At 34.1% G+C, this 12,313-nt stretch overlaps 3 protein-coding genes and 4 pseudogenes across 7 annotated transcripts, besides 2 other annotated features; 6 read left to right on the forward strand and 1 right to left on the reverse strand.

Annotated features, from left to right (window-relative positions):
- Positions 1-12,313: part of a mobile genetic element that runs on past both edges of the window.
- Positions 1-12,313: part of a mobile genetic element that runs on past both edges of the window.
- Positions 1,644-2,854, forward strand: TVAGG3_0698870 (annotated as a pseudogene). The gene has a single exon. A coding segment is annotated over exon 1 (1,211 nt).
- TVAGG3_0698880 (keratin-associated protein family) lies at positions 3,221-3,610 on the forward strand (the record flags this gene model as incomplete). Its single annotated transcript, XM_051243302.1, has 1 exon — positions 3,221-3,610. One exon carries the CDS (start codon positions 3,221-3,223, stop codon positions 3,608-3,610), a length of 390 nt encoding a protein of 129 aa, XP_051089889.1.
- TVAGG3_0698890 lies at positions 4,926-5,840 on the forward strand (annotated as a pseudogene). The gene has a single exon. A coding segment is annotated over exon 1 (915 nt).
- On the forward strand, positions 6,756-7,614 carry TVAGG3_0698900 (annotated as a pseudogene). The gene has a single exon. A coding segment is annotated over exon 1 (859 nt).
- On the reverse strand, positions 7,901-8,323 carry TVAGG3_0698910 (uncharacterized protein; the record flags this gene model as incomplete). Its single annotated transcript, XM_051243303.1, has 1 exon — positions 7,901-8,323. A coding segment is annotated over one exon (423 nt), but the record flags the coding sequence as incomplete, so codon positions are not given.
- On the forward strand, positions 8,462-9,313 carry TVAGG3_0698920 (annotated as a pseudogene). Its single transcript has one exon. A coding segment is annotated over exon 1 (852 nt).
- TVAGG3_0698930 (organellar and viral DNA polymerase type B) lies at positions 11,324-12,301 on the forward strand (the record flags this gene model as incomplete). Its single annotated transcript, XM_051243304.1, has 1 exon — positions 11,324-12,301. The coding sequence occupies one exon, from the start codon at positions 11,324-11,326 to the stop codon at positions 12,299-12,301; it is 978 nt and encodes a 325-aa protein (XP_051089891.1).

Genomic DNA, 12,313 nt, shown 5'->3' on the forward strand with positions numbered 1-12,313 from the left:
TGCCTTCAGTTCTACAGGCTCTCCTTGAAAGTCAACAAGTCTGAATTGCATGTCTTTCAAATTATGAGGACTAATGCGAACCCATTTACCTAAATGAGTTGCTATGACAGGAACGTTTGGAATGAACATTGAATTGACTGCATAACAGAAGGATTTATATTCTACTGAACCTTTACTATTAACTCCTGAAATGCCTGTGACATTAGCTATTTTAGACTCAATGTATAAACAATTGCCATAACATACGTATGGAACAGATTTCATCTCAATCGTTTTGTCAACACTTTTCAAAGGAAATGTCATATGGTATGCTCCTAAAAGAAGTTGAACTCTATGACTCATTCGTGTTATCTTGAACTCTTTCTTGCTACTGAACTTCAATGTTCCCTCAGAAGAGAGTTCGACATCTATGTTGTCAATAGTTTCTTCATTTATGAGAGTATCTATGACTCCAGCAATTTTATCTATTCTATACTCTGCTCTGTTAGGAAATGTTATAAAACTTCTTTTGTCATCTATTTCAATCTCTATGAAATCTGTTTCATCTGTTATGACAAAAGTTGCGATAGTATTGAAGTCAACAACTCTGAAAGCAAGTGCTTCATTCTGAAGACCTAAGTTTGTTTGAAGCTTTACTGTTCCATATTCGTTTGGGTCTGTACTTTGCAAATAGAACAACATTTTATTCTCATTAAAATATGAGTATTGCTGCATATGCGTATGAAACAAATGAAGCAAGAAGAGCACATGAACTAGTAAACGAAAACTCAACTTTAACCATTGAAGGCAATGATTTAGTCATTGACGATGGAAAAACTAAAAAAGTCATTGATTTCGATACTTTTAACACTTATGACCCATTCATTACAACAAGCAAGGTTCCCATCATAAATGATGGAACGGTGCAATATATAAATTCTACAGTAGATGCCTCATTAGTGAAAGTACTGAATGTTCTCATTGAATTGTTAAAGAGCTTTCGATTTGACGACAACATTAAATGCCTAAAGAATTTAGTCATGAATGAGAAACAAATTCTCGGCGTTGCTGGTAGCAGTAATGATGTACACCTTATGACATTAGAATATTATAACGAACATAAAGATGAACTGAAAGGAGAGAAGGGTGACACCGGACCACAAGGAATACAAGGAATACAAGGAATACAAGGAATACAAGGACCTCAAGGCGAAAACGGTTTGGATGGAAAGGATGGAAAGGATGGAAAAACTGCTAAATCATGGATATGGGACCTTATAAATACTGGTTTAACAGCTACTTCATATGGAGTTCTTCAATACCAAATCGGAAAGATATGGGCAGTACTTGGTGAAGAAGCTTTAGATGACGTTAAAAATGCTTTGAACTTCATTTCAAATGGTTCGGATACTATTAAAACTTTATCTGGTTGGATGCAAGAAACAAGGAGTCAAATAGATACTGTAAGACGTATAGCAAACAATGCACGTACGGGATTGGATACTTTACGAGAAGCACAAAATACACTAAAGGAAGCAAATGATATTCTTGGCTCAGTATCAGACATGCATGAAGATTGGCTTAAAGGTATTGACAAATCTTTAAAAAATCACAGTCAGTCTATTGCTGACTACAAGAAAAGTATAGATTTTTTACATAGTGCTATGGACGTACATGATGGAAGCATAAGGAACTTACTTAATGCTAACAATAACTTACCAGGAACTATTAAAGCATTTATAAAGTCCTTTGTAAAACCCGGTGCTCTAACATTTAGGTCTTTGAGAGCAAGAGCATTGAAGTCAAGAGATGCAGAAACTCCAGAAGAAACCAAAACCAACAGCTAATGAAATATTGTTCGAATATTTTCCAAGGTACTCTGTTCTCATTGCATACATTCAAGAAATACTTAAGAAAGCAGACTTGACTTTAGGAGATGATGAAAGTTCTGTATATCTTTCGTTCCAGTTTCAAATAGCAGAACTTTTGAGACAGATATGCTTAATGTATGACAACATCTCTGATTTCACAAGATATGATGACGACCATGACCCCGAACACGGTGAAGAAGAAGTTTTACAAACATCCATTAAGACAGGAAAGGTTTTAACTCAAAGTCTCATTATTGACACCAAAGATTGCGAAGTGGACGTTCTTCAAGAGCTGAAGAAAAATACTTCTTCGGGAGGTGGTGGTAGGCATGAACTTGAAATAAATGAGATAGAAGAGAAATTAGCCGAAAAAGCAGATAAAGAACATAAACACAATATCTCCGATATAAATGAACTTCAAGCTACATTAAATAGTAAAGCAGATAAAAACCATGTTCATTATATAACTTCAGATGAACAGATTATAACGGACTACCATGGATATTTAACACAGGATGAAAAAGTGAAGACGGAAGATGTTAATGAAAGAAGATATAAATACATTCGTGCTAAAGGTTATGACATAAGCTGTACTGTACATTATGATGTAGCTAAAGCACCAGAAGCATTTGGTTATACCGGTGAAATTTATGCCTCTACTTTCAATGTTAACGGTGTATTAGTTGAACCAAGATTTACTTTGAGAGTTAAGGCAAAAATAACGTTTGAAGATGCTATTAAAAGTAAAGCTGACAAAGTTGAACTCGAAGCAATGAACAAAGTTTTGAAATCTCATAAACACAACATCTCCGATATAAATGAACTTCAAGCTACATTAGACAGTAAAGCTGACAAAAATCATACACATAAATCCTTCACTACTGTTAGAGCAGACGACATAATATTGAACTATACCCTTGGTTCAAGTGCACCTTTAGAGAATCCAAGTACAAGCGTAAAAGATACACTAAACTCCTTAAATAACAAATGTATGAATATCGAAGGTCATGTCAGAAACTTTGAAACACATGAACTACCAGCAATGTTAGATAAAAAAGCAGACAAGAACCATACACATGATTTCTTCACAACTGTTGCTATAGAAAGTATTGAAGGAACGGTTGAAGAAACTGGTGGGGATGCAATATATTGTAAACCTCCTAACTTTTCCACAAGGTTTAACATCGGATGACGACATAACGACGATGAGAAACATTAGATGTAAAGATGTTTATGTCATGAAGGATGAACATAATATTAAATTCACTGCTCAAGATTTATATGACAAGAAAGCAGACAAAACAGAGCTTCAAACATTAAAGACAGAAATACTTCAAACATTATATCCCATTGGTTCTATTTATACGTCAATGAACTCAACAAATCCTTCAAAAGTTTTAGGTTTTGGTGCGTGGGAACAGATTGTAGATAAATTCTTATACTGTGCAAACTCTTCAAAGGAAACAGGAGGTTCGAAGAAAATTACTGAAGCAAACCTTCCACCGCACACTCATACAGGAACTACAAACTTTTCTGGCGACCATAGCCACTCATTAAGAGACCATCCATTATACAACTCAGAATATTATGCTGGCAATGACGTTTTATCTCCATCTTATAACAATTCAGCAAAAAAGACTTTTCGACCAACTGAACCAGGAGGAAATCATGTCCATACTTTCACAACAAATCCAACAGGCTCGGGTGCAGATTATATGCCACCATTTGTGACTATATTCGCATGGTACCGCGTTCAATGAACGCGCTTGAGCCTGCTTTGCGGGCTTACCGTCTTGAATAAACTCTTTAACTTTACATAAATGAGCTTGAAAGAAGTATTCGAACAACATCCATGGAGGTCATTTAAGAAGTTCAATGAAGCTGCAAAGAGTTGGGGATTTACTAACAGAGCTGAAGTGAAAAGGTTCTTTGACAAAAATGTTGTACATCAAACAAAAATAAACCCTTACGACTACTTTTTACCAATTTACTCCAACACTCCTGACGCATACCAATTTGACACTCTCATTCAAAGCAGAAAAGGAGGACATAAACCATTCCTCATCTTCATAAATGTTAACACTCGTAAAGCATATGCATATCCAATGAAAAATAAAGGAACTCGTGAAGTGTTAAGAGTTTTACAAAAGTTTGTAGCAGAACATAACCCAAGTACTTTAACATCAGACAAGACAGTGCATACCTCAGCAATGAAATCACAGATTTTCTCATTAAGCATAACATAACTCACTACACTACTGAAGACCATAACCATAACATACTCGCATCATAAACCGCTTCATAAGAACGCTCAGAGATTTAAATCAAGAGCGAGACTTTAACCGAAGAAACAATGAAACATTTTCTCGAAGTATATAATTCCTCAACACATTCTACAACAGGACATACCAAATTCAATGACACACAACAACAAGAAGAAAAGTATATACAAAAGAAACGAAGCCACAACACAAAATATCAGAAATTCAACACAATTTACCCTCATTCCTGGTACAAAAGTTCGTGTAGTTCTTGACGACAAACCGTTGACAAAGAAACGTTTAAGGTTAAGTAGAAACTATTATATCGTAGACTCTACGCAAGGTAATGGATATCTTATAAAAGCTGCTGACGACTCTATTGCGTTTTATCCTCGACATAAATTAGTTGAAAGTAGTAATGGCAAACTTGCTGAAACCATTGACGAAGCAAAGCGAGGAGTGGTTATTGAAATACTTGACTACAACATAAACGATGACACTTATAAAGTAAGATATGAAGGAGGTGTTGAAGATGTTATACCATCTAAGAACTTGAGAGAGTCGAAGCCAACACATCTGGGACCATTAGAGCGGGAGTACTGGAAAGACAAAAATATGCCAGAAAGAATAAGAAAATTCTTCTAAACTTTTTCGTTGGATGTAAATCAGACAAAATATATTTTAGGTGAAGAGGTGAGATCTCACCTGTTTTTTCACCTCTTTTTTCACCCTCATGAAAATTCATGAATTTCCTTAAGATAGAAAAATAAAGTTAGTTTTATTTTTATTTATTTTTTTATTTTGTATAAAAGATATGATTTCAACAATCGGCACAACAACAATTCAAACAACAACAGCACCAAACTCGTTAGTCATGAATCCTACGTCAATGTTAGTAGAGATGAAAAACTTCATTCCTTCTTCATATACTTTCGAAACAGAAATCCAGAAGATAAAGCAAGAACTTTTAACAAGTAATTTAGACTGTAGTGCGAAAGATGAAACAAATGAAGAATATCTTTATGAAATGCAGGACATTATTGACCATTTGCCTAAACTACCTGAAATCCAACAACAAAAACTCACTATTCCTGAATTCGACGAAATTGAAGTCAAAGCAACTGACTCAGTAGAAATAAAGAAGTTCATACGTAAAGTAAATTATGAATTCCTTGGTTTTCATTGCAACCATAAGGTTATGGACAAAGATTGCGACATGGTTTATAAAAACATTTCTGACATATATAAATCTGAGGAGTTTAAGACTTACGATAACTTTGTTTCATTAGTTGCAAAATGTGTTTGGGAAATAAGAGATAAAGATAGAAGAGGCAAAGTATGGAACGAACAAATAAGACCCGCTATGTTTGAGATGAAGAGAGCAATTGACGCCTTAGTTGTTTTAGCTGGTTTTATTTCAATGTATAACGCAAAAATGAACCCGCAATGTTCAAAATGTAAAGCAGGAATAAGAAAATATAACTACTCAGTCAAAGAGATAGAAAGAATGAGAAACGACTATGCAGACTTAAAGAAAGAAGCAGAAAAGCCAGCAGAAGATAAAATGGACATGTTAGCATTTCTGAACAAAAACTATCCAACAGCAGAAGATTTCCTTCTGTCTGACGTCAAGAAGAAGTATAAAGAAACCTTCGCATTGTTAAAACTTTTGACATACTGACAGAAGAAATAGAAGCTACGAAATTGTTTAGGATTTCAAATATACATCGTACAATTCATGTAAAACGCTTGTGAAAAAAGAGGTGAAAAAACAGGTGAGATCTCACCTCTTCACCTCAATTATATTTTTGGTCAAAGCTTCCACGAGAGAAAAGATTCCTCATTCGCTAAGGATTCCAAAAATGAAAAAATCATTGATTTCGGCTGAGAAAAAAACAGCAAAACCCTTCTTCCACGGGAATAAAGAAATAAAGAAGAAATAAAGAAGAAATAAAGTAATTTTTTTATTTATTCCCGTGGAAGATAGAGCACTTTTATGATACTTTTTATTCACGACAAACAAGACAAACAAAGAAAATAAGAAAATACGGCGCTGCCGCGGTTCGAACCACAGACACTAACCCCCCATAACACCACCTTAGACCACTGTGCTACGTAGCCTGTCGACATAAGATTTTATAAATTGCATATTTGACGTAAATTTATTTCCATCTAGCTTCCCACCGCATAAGATATTCATACGTGTTTGTAAGACATTCATTAAACTTCTTTTCTATTGCATCTAATCTTGCGTTATTTTTTTCAATAACTTGTCTGTATTCTTCATCATCTCCAGCAGTGTTTGGGTCTTCACGTTTAAAATATTCATTGTTAACCAATTTTTTATCTACAAATTTTATTAGTGTTTGATTCACTTCGTTATGATAACGGTCATATTCTTTCAATACGTAAGTGAAGACAAAATGCGTCGTACCTTCAATCTTAAAGCTTAAAGAACTTTCAACACAGTTTTGAGGGTCTGTCAGTGCGTCAATGAGATAGTATTCGAAGTCAGTCAATAATCTTTTTAAAGTCATTTCATACAGGATAAAATTTAATGTTGTGAAGAAATAGTGTTTATCTCAGAAAAAATAACGCTAATTTTATTTTTATTTATTTTTTTATTTTGTATGTAAAGACAGTAATGTCAACATTAGAGAACACAACAACTGCTATCGTTCATGAAGCTATAAATGAAGAATACGAGTACATACAATATAACAAACAGTTACGTCTCATTCGTTCAGTCAAAGATGACATGTACCAAATGCAAAGTATTTTGACAGCATGTTATGCTCCAGATACTAAACTTCCTAAAGACTGGTTTAGGAACCAAAGCACTATTGAACTATTAAATGAAGCACAGCGAGACATACTTTTTTCTGAAAACAGTGAAGAACAGCGAGTAGGTAAAAAACCCAGTCGCCAAAACTCTATGAAAATCGTGAAAAATTGCCAAACGGTTTGAGAGGATATTATGTTCATAGACTTCTCGTAAATGCTGTAGCAATGTGGGCTTCACCTCGTTATGCTTGGTATGTTTGTAAACTTCTTGACGAAATTCACAGACAAGAACGCGAACAGATGGAAAAGAAACTTCAAGCAAAAGATGAAGTCATTGAATCCAAAGACAAAAGCATACAGAAAAGAATACCGCGTTCAGTACCAAAAGGAAAGGAAAAGAGTTATAAGTATATGATATATACTGAAGAGTTGGAGAAAGAAGAAGACAGAGATATGGTTATGTTGCATTTAGTCAGAAGAAACAACAAAAGCTTTTATGACCTTGCTAAGATTTACAAATCTGACAGAAACTGGTTCTATCGTGAAAACTTACCGATTTCAATGACACCGAATGAGCAAATAAAGGAAATTGTCAAAATACTCTTCCTCAAACACACTATGACATCAAAGGTTGCACAATACTTACATTCAAAGAAGACTTACCATTGTTAAAGGAAAAAATAACAGAGTATTTCGATAACTTCAAAGAGGAAGAATGAAAATCTAAGCTAATTTTATTTTTTTTATAAAATTTTATCTCATATGAAAGAACATGAATTTAGAATATTCGGAACTCATGACAGAGAAGAGAACGAACAACATGTAAAAGATTATGCAAAATTTCTGAAGACATACAAAGCATTTAAACAATATCTAAATGCTTCTAAAGATTATGCAAAATTTCTGAAGGTATATAAAGCTTATGAAAAAGCGTATGAAAAGTTTATACATTGGGGAATTGTTGTAAAATATTGATATGAATACTAACCAAAAATATATTTTTGCTTAAATAGCTTCAGGGTCTATTTCTTCAACCATTTCACTTCCTTCGTCAATGTCAATAGAAGCTTCTTCAACCTTTGGTAAGAATTTCTGTATAACATCTTTGTTCGTTATTGTCTTCAGAGATGAAGGATAATATTTCACATTTGTTTCACCCTTCTTATATTCTTTCTGTTCGGAAAGATTCATAGCAATACTGAAGAAGTCAATGTTAGAGTTCTTTATGACAGTATAATGAGTATCTTTGACATTCACGAAGAAACTCTTTTGTTTCAAAACTACTGCTAACTCTTGTGAAGTATAACGTTTGCGGTCAATGACAATAGCTAATGGTCTGACATACTGACCAAACTTAGATTCTTTCACAAACTTCTTGTTAAAGATAACATTAACGTTTGAAGCATTATTGAACTCATTCTTGATGGCATTAGCGAGAGCATTGTATGAAAAGAACTTGCAATCTTGCATGTGTTTCATTAATAAAAATATTAAATTATTTTGAAAAATAACTTAAAAAAATCTAATCTAATTTTTTCAAAAATATTTTTTTATTTCCTACTAAAGATGTATCGGAAGTTGTCTAAGTTAGAACACTCGGAAATAAAACAACTTCTTACAGAAGCTAACATAGATGTTGCAAAGCATTACGCAACAAACAAAAAAGCACTCGCTGACTTCATTAAAGACTATAATGGTGCAATAAGTTATGATAGAATTCATGAGTTCATAAAGCCGCAACGCGGCGAGGACGAAGTCCATGCAATAGCATTTCCTTTAAATGACGTTGCTATTGACTTATATCATAGACGTTCAGTACCTCATGAAGTAAGAAGAGAAATGTTTGACATAACAAATGCAAACGTTGGTCATACTCGTAAAGCTCTTTCGCATGATGTTCGTCAAGAGATGTTTGACATAACAAATGCAAACGTTGGTGAAACACGAAAGAGAGACGACACACTGAAACAACAGAGAAGAGAGATGTTTAAAGCGCTATAGAACAAGTTCGCAAAGCTAACGATGTCATTCGTTCCATTGACGACAAACCAAAAGAAGGTGAGAGATGGTTAAAGAAAGATGAAGAGAATAGGAAGAGAAATGTGAAGTCAGGCAATAGACTCATTGACTTTAACATCGAAGCTTTAGATGAACCAAACAGAGACTACTTACACAAACATTTCGGTAAGGTTTTCATGAGACTCTTAGAGAAGATTAAAATAAACTCCAACAGAGATGGATGGTATGTTATAAACTTGGTGGAAAGTATGAATGTTCTACGTTAAACCTCAATAATATTGGAACACTACTACATCAGCTCTTGAAGGAGAACTTTATATCAGAGATAGAAGCAAATGCTGCAGGTATTGTTGAAATGCACTATGACTTCTTCTTGACAAACATAAAGAATCTTACTGAAATAAAGATGTATGATTTAACAGAATATGAAGGCTTAACGATGTCAGATGTAAAGAAAGGCAAACCAAAAAAGAGACCATATAGAGATGAAAGCACACTGACAAATGACCAGAAAGCCATTTTGGAAGCTCTTAAGCAAACAGGAAACCCAGCACTTATAGAAAGCTTTTGGAAAGATAATGGTGAAAAGAAGTTTTATAAGAAGAGAAGCGGTCAGTTCTGGAAGTATCTTTGCACATTACCTATAAATCTTGAACGCTACCAAATCTTCAATGAACTGAACAAAAGAACTGCAACACTTATGACAGAAGACAATTGTTTCGTTTATGCTTGCATTCAGGCTGGAGTAATGGAGAGACTATTGACCACATGAGAGAAGTCATTCGTGTTAGAGACTTTCCTCAAAGTAAAGTACAAGAAATTTCTGACGCAACAGGTATAGCATTTAATGTTACCATTGGTTATTTCAATGACTCAAGACATAATGAAATAAAGAGATACATACCAAAAGAATGTAAACTGTTCGAACTATTGACTTACTTCTTGTTGAAGACCACTACATGCTAAACGAAAGATTACCAATGACAACATATTTCATTCGCAACTATATAGAAATCTTGAAGGAGTGTGGTGGAATGAACATTGAAAACAATGAAGATTTATACAAAGAGAGAAGATAAATATGTAGTTCGTTATGATAGAACAACACCACTATGGGATGTTATGAAAACATTGTGGGAGTGCAAATATTTCGAACCTATTTCTTATGGAGAACTTTTCACATATACGACTGACTTATATAAACAGAACCTTGCACCATTTAAAGATTTGACATATGCTCCAAAGTATTGTGTACAACTGAAGAAGAAAGCCGAGTCAAAAGAAGTAAATAAAAATAAGTGCAAGTTCATTCCTGAGCACGTTTTCTTTGCTGACTTTGAGTGTAGCACGATGGCTTTCATAAAGCTTTTAACATCTGTTATGACAGTGAAGATGGTTCAGTGAGTGAAAGCATTTGGGGTCAGAACTGTGCAACAGAATTTTTGGAACGACTTCCTGACAAGAGTTTAATATATTTCCATAACCTCAGTTATGATATAAACTTCATCTTAAGACACATGACAGAAGTGAAAGGAACTCCCATCATTAAAGGTTCACGAACAATGCAAATAACTGGCTTATATAAAGGAAGGGCAATTATTATAAAAGACTCTTACAGTGTTATAAATAAGAAGCTTAAACTATTTCCTGCTATGTTTAACTTACAAACAGGACCGAAAGAAGTATTTCCATACAACTACTACAGCAGTGTTTTGTTAGCAAATGACAACAGAACTGGTGTCATTTCTGAAGCATGTAAGTTTATCCAGGATGCAGATACGTTCATGAAGAACATAGATTCCATCAAAGGTTGCAGAATAGATGAAAACCATTTCGACTTAGAAAAGTATAGTACATTTTATTGCAAACAAGATGTAAGAATTTTAAGAGAAGGTTTTGTTAAGTTCCGCAATGACATATTGAAAGAGTTTGATTTAAACGTATATGACTACGTTAGTATTTGTTCTATTGCTAACAAATTATTTGAGAACAGAGTGTACTTCCCGAATGGAAATCTTTATGACCTCTCAAATAAACCAAGAGAATTTATTTCACGCTGTATTCAAGGTGGAAGATGTATGTTGTCAGATAACATGAAACAAAAGAGCGAAAAGAAACTCATTGCTGATTCGACGCTGTTTCATTATATCCATCAGCTATAGCAAGACTTTATACTTTAGAAGGTATTCCAAAGGTTATGAAGAAGAAATGTTAAGCACAGAGTATCTCATGAGACATTTATTCGATGACGACCAAAAGGAACCCATTGGTGAAAAGTTTATGTCTGGCTTCTTTGTTCTCATTAAGATAACAGAGATTGGAATACATAGACACTTTCCTTTAATAGTTTGTGACCCTGAACTAAATCCAGAACTTAACGTTCCCAGAAGTTCAAACACTTGCTGTTTAATGTATGTTGACCATATAACATTACAAGACCTCATAAAATATCAAGGTGTCAAATGTGAAGTGTTGCAAGGATACTATTACGATGGAAACAGAGATATTAGAATAAGAGATGAAGTAAAGAAGTTGTTTGAGTTAAGGTTAAAGTATAAGAAAGAAGGAAATCCTTTGCAAGAAAATATAAAGCTCATTCTGAACAGTATTTATGGTAAAACTATTCTATCTCCTATTGAGTCAAAAATAACCATAGTAAATGACAAAGATGCTATAAGATATGCCATCAGAAACTACAACCATATAGTGAAGTTCGAAGGTTTGGATGGTTCAGATAAAACTATTTTCAAGCTAACGAAAAGCATTTGCAGACACTTTAACTTTTGCCCACTTGGTGTTAACATTCTGTCTATGTCGAAGAGAATAATGTGTGAAGTATTCTGTACTGCAGAAGATATGGGACTTCAAATATTTTACCAGGACTGTGATAGCATGCATATTTTCAATGAAGACATACCAAAGCTTGCAGCAGAGTTTAAGAAGAGATACGGTAGAGAACTTATTGGTAAAACATTAGGTCAGTTCCATTCTGACTTCGCAGAAATAACACCTGGAAAACAAAGTTTAGCATACAAGTCAATATTTTGTGGAAAGAAGACTTACATAGACTTACTCACGAATGATTTAAATGAAGTTGCATTTCACTGCAGAATGAAAGGCGTGAAGCAAGATGTTATTGCTTTAACCGCTAATGAAATGTTTCCTGAAGCTATACAATGCTATTACAATGAAGAGAAGAACATTCACATACCTGTTGGAACATATGACAAAGACTCTGAGTTCAGTTTAATGAAACTTTACAAAGCACTTTATGACGGTCAAGAGATTGGATTTGACTTATGTAAGTCATGTCAACCTTGCTTTGAAGAGAAGTTTAACTTCTCAATAACGACTAAAACAAGCTTTATTCGTAAGTTGAAGTTCTGAGGTCATTTATTT

The sequence above is a fragment of the Trichomonas vaginalis genome, chromosome III (assembly GCF_026262505.1).
Source record: "Trichomonas vaginalis G3 chromosome III, whole genome shotgun sequence".
Classification (NCBI taxonomy): Eukaryota; Parabasalia; order Trichomonadida; family Trichomonadidae; genus Trichomonas; species Trichomonas vaginalis.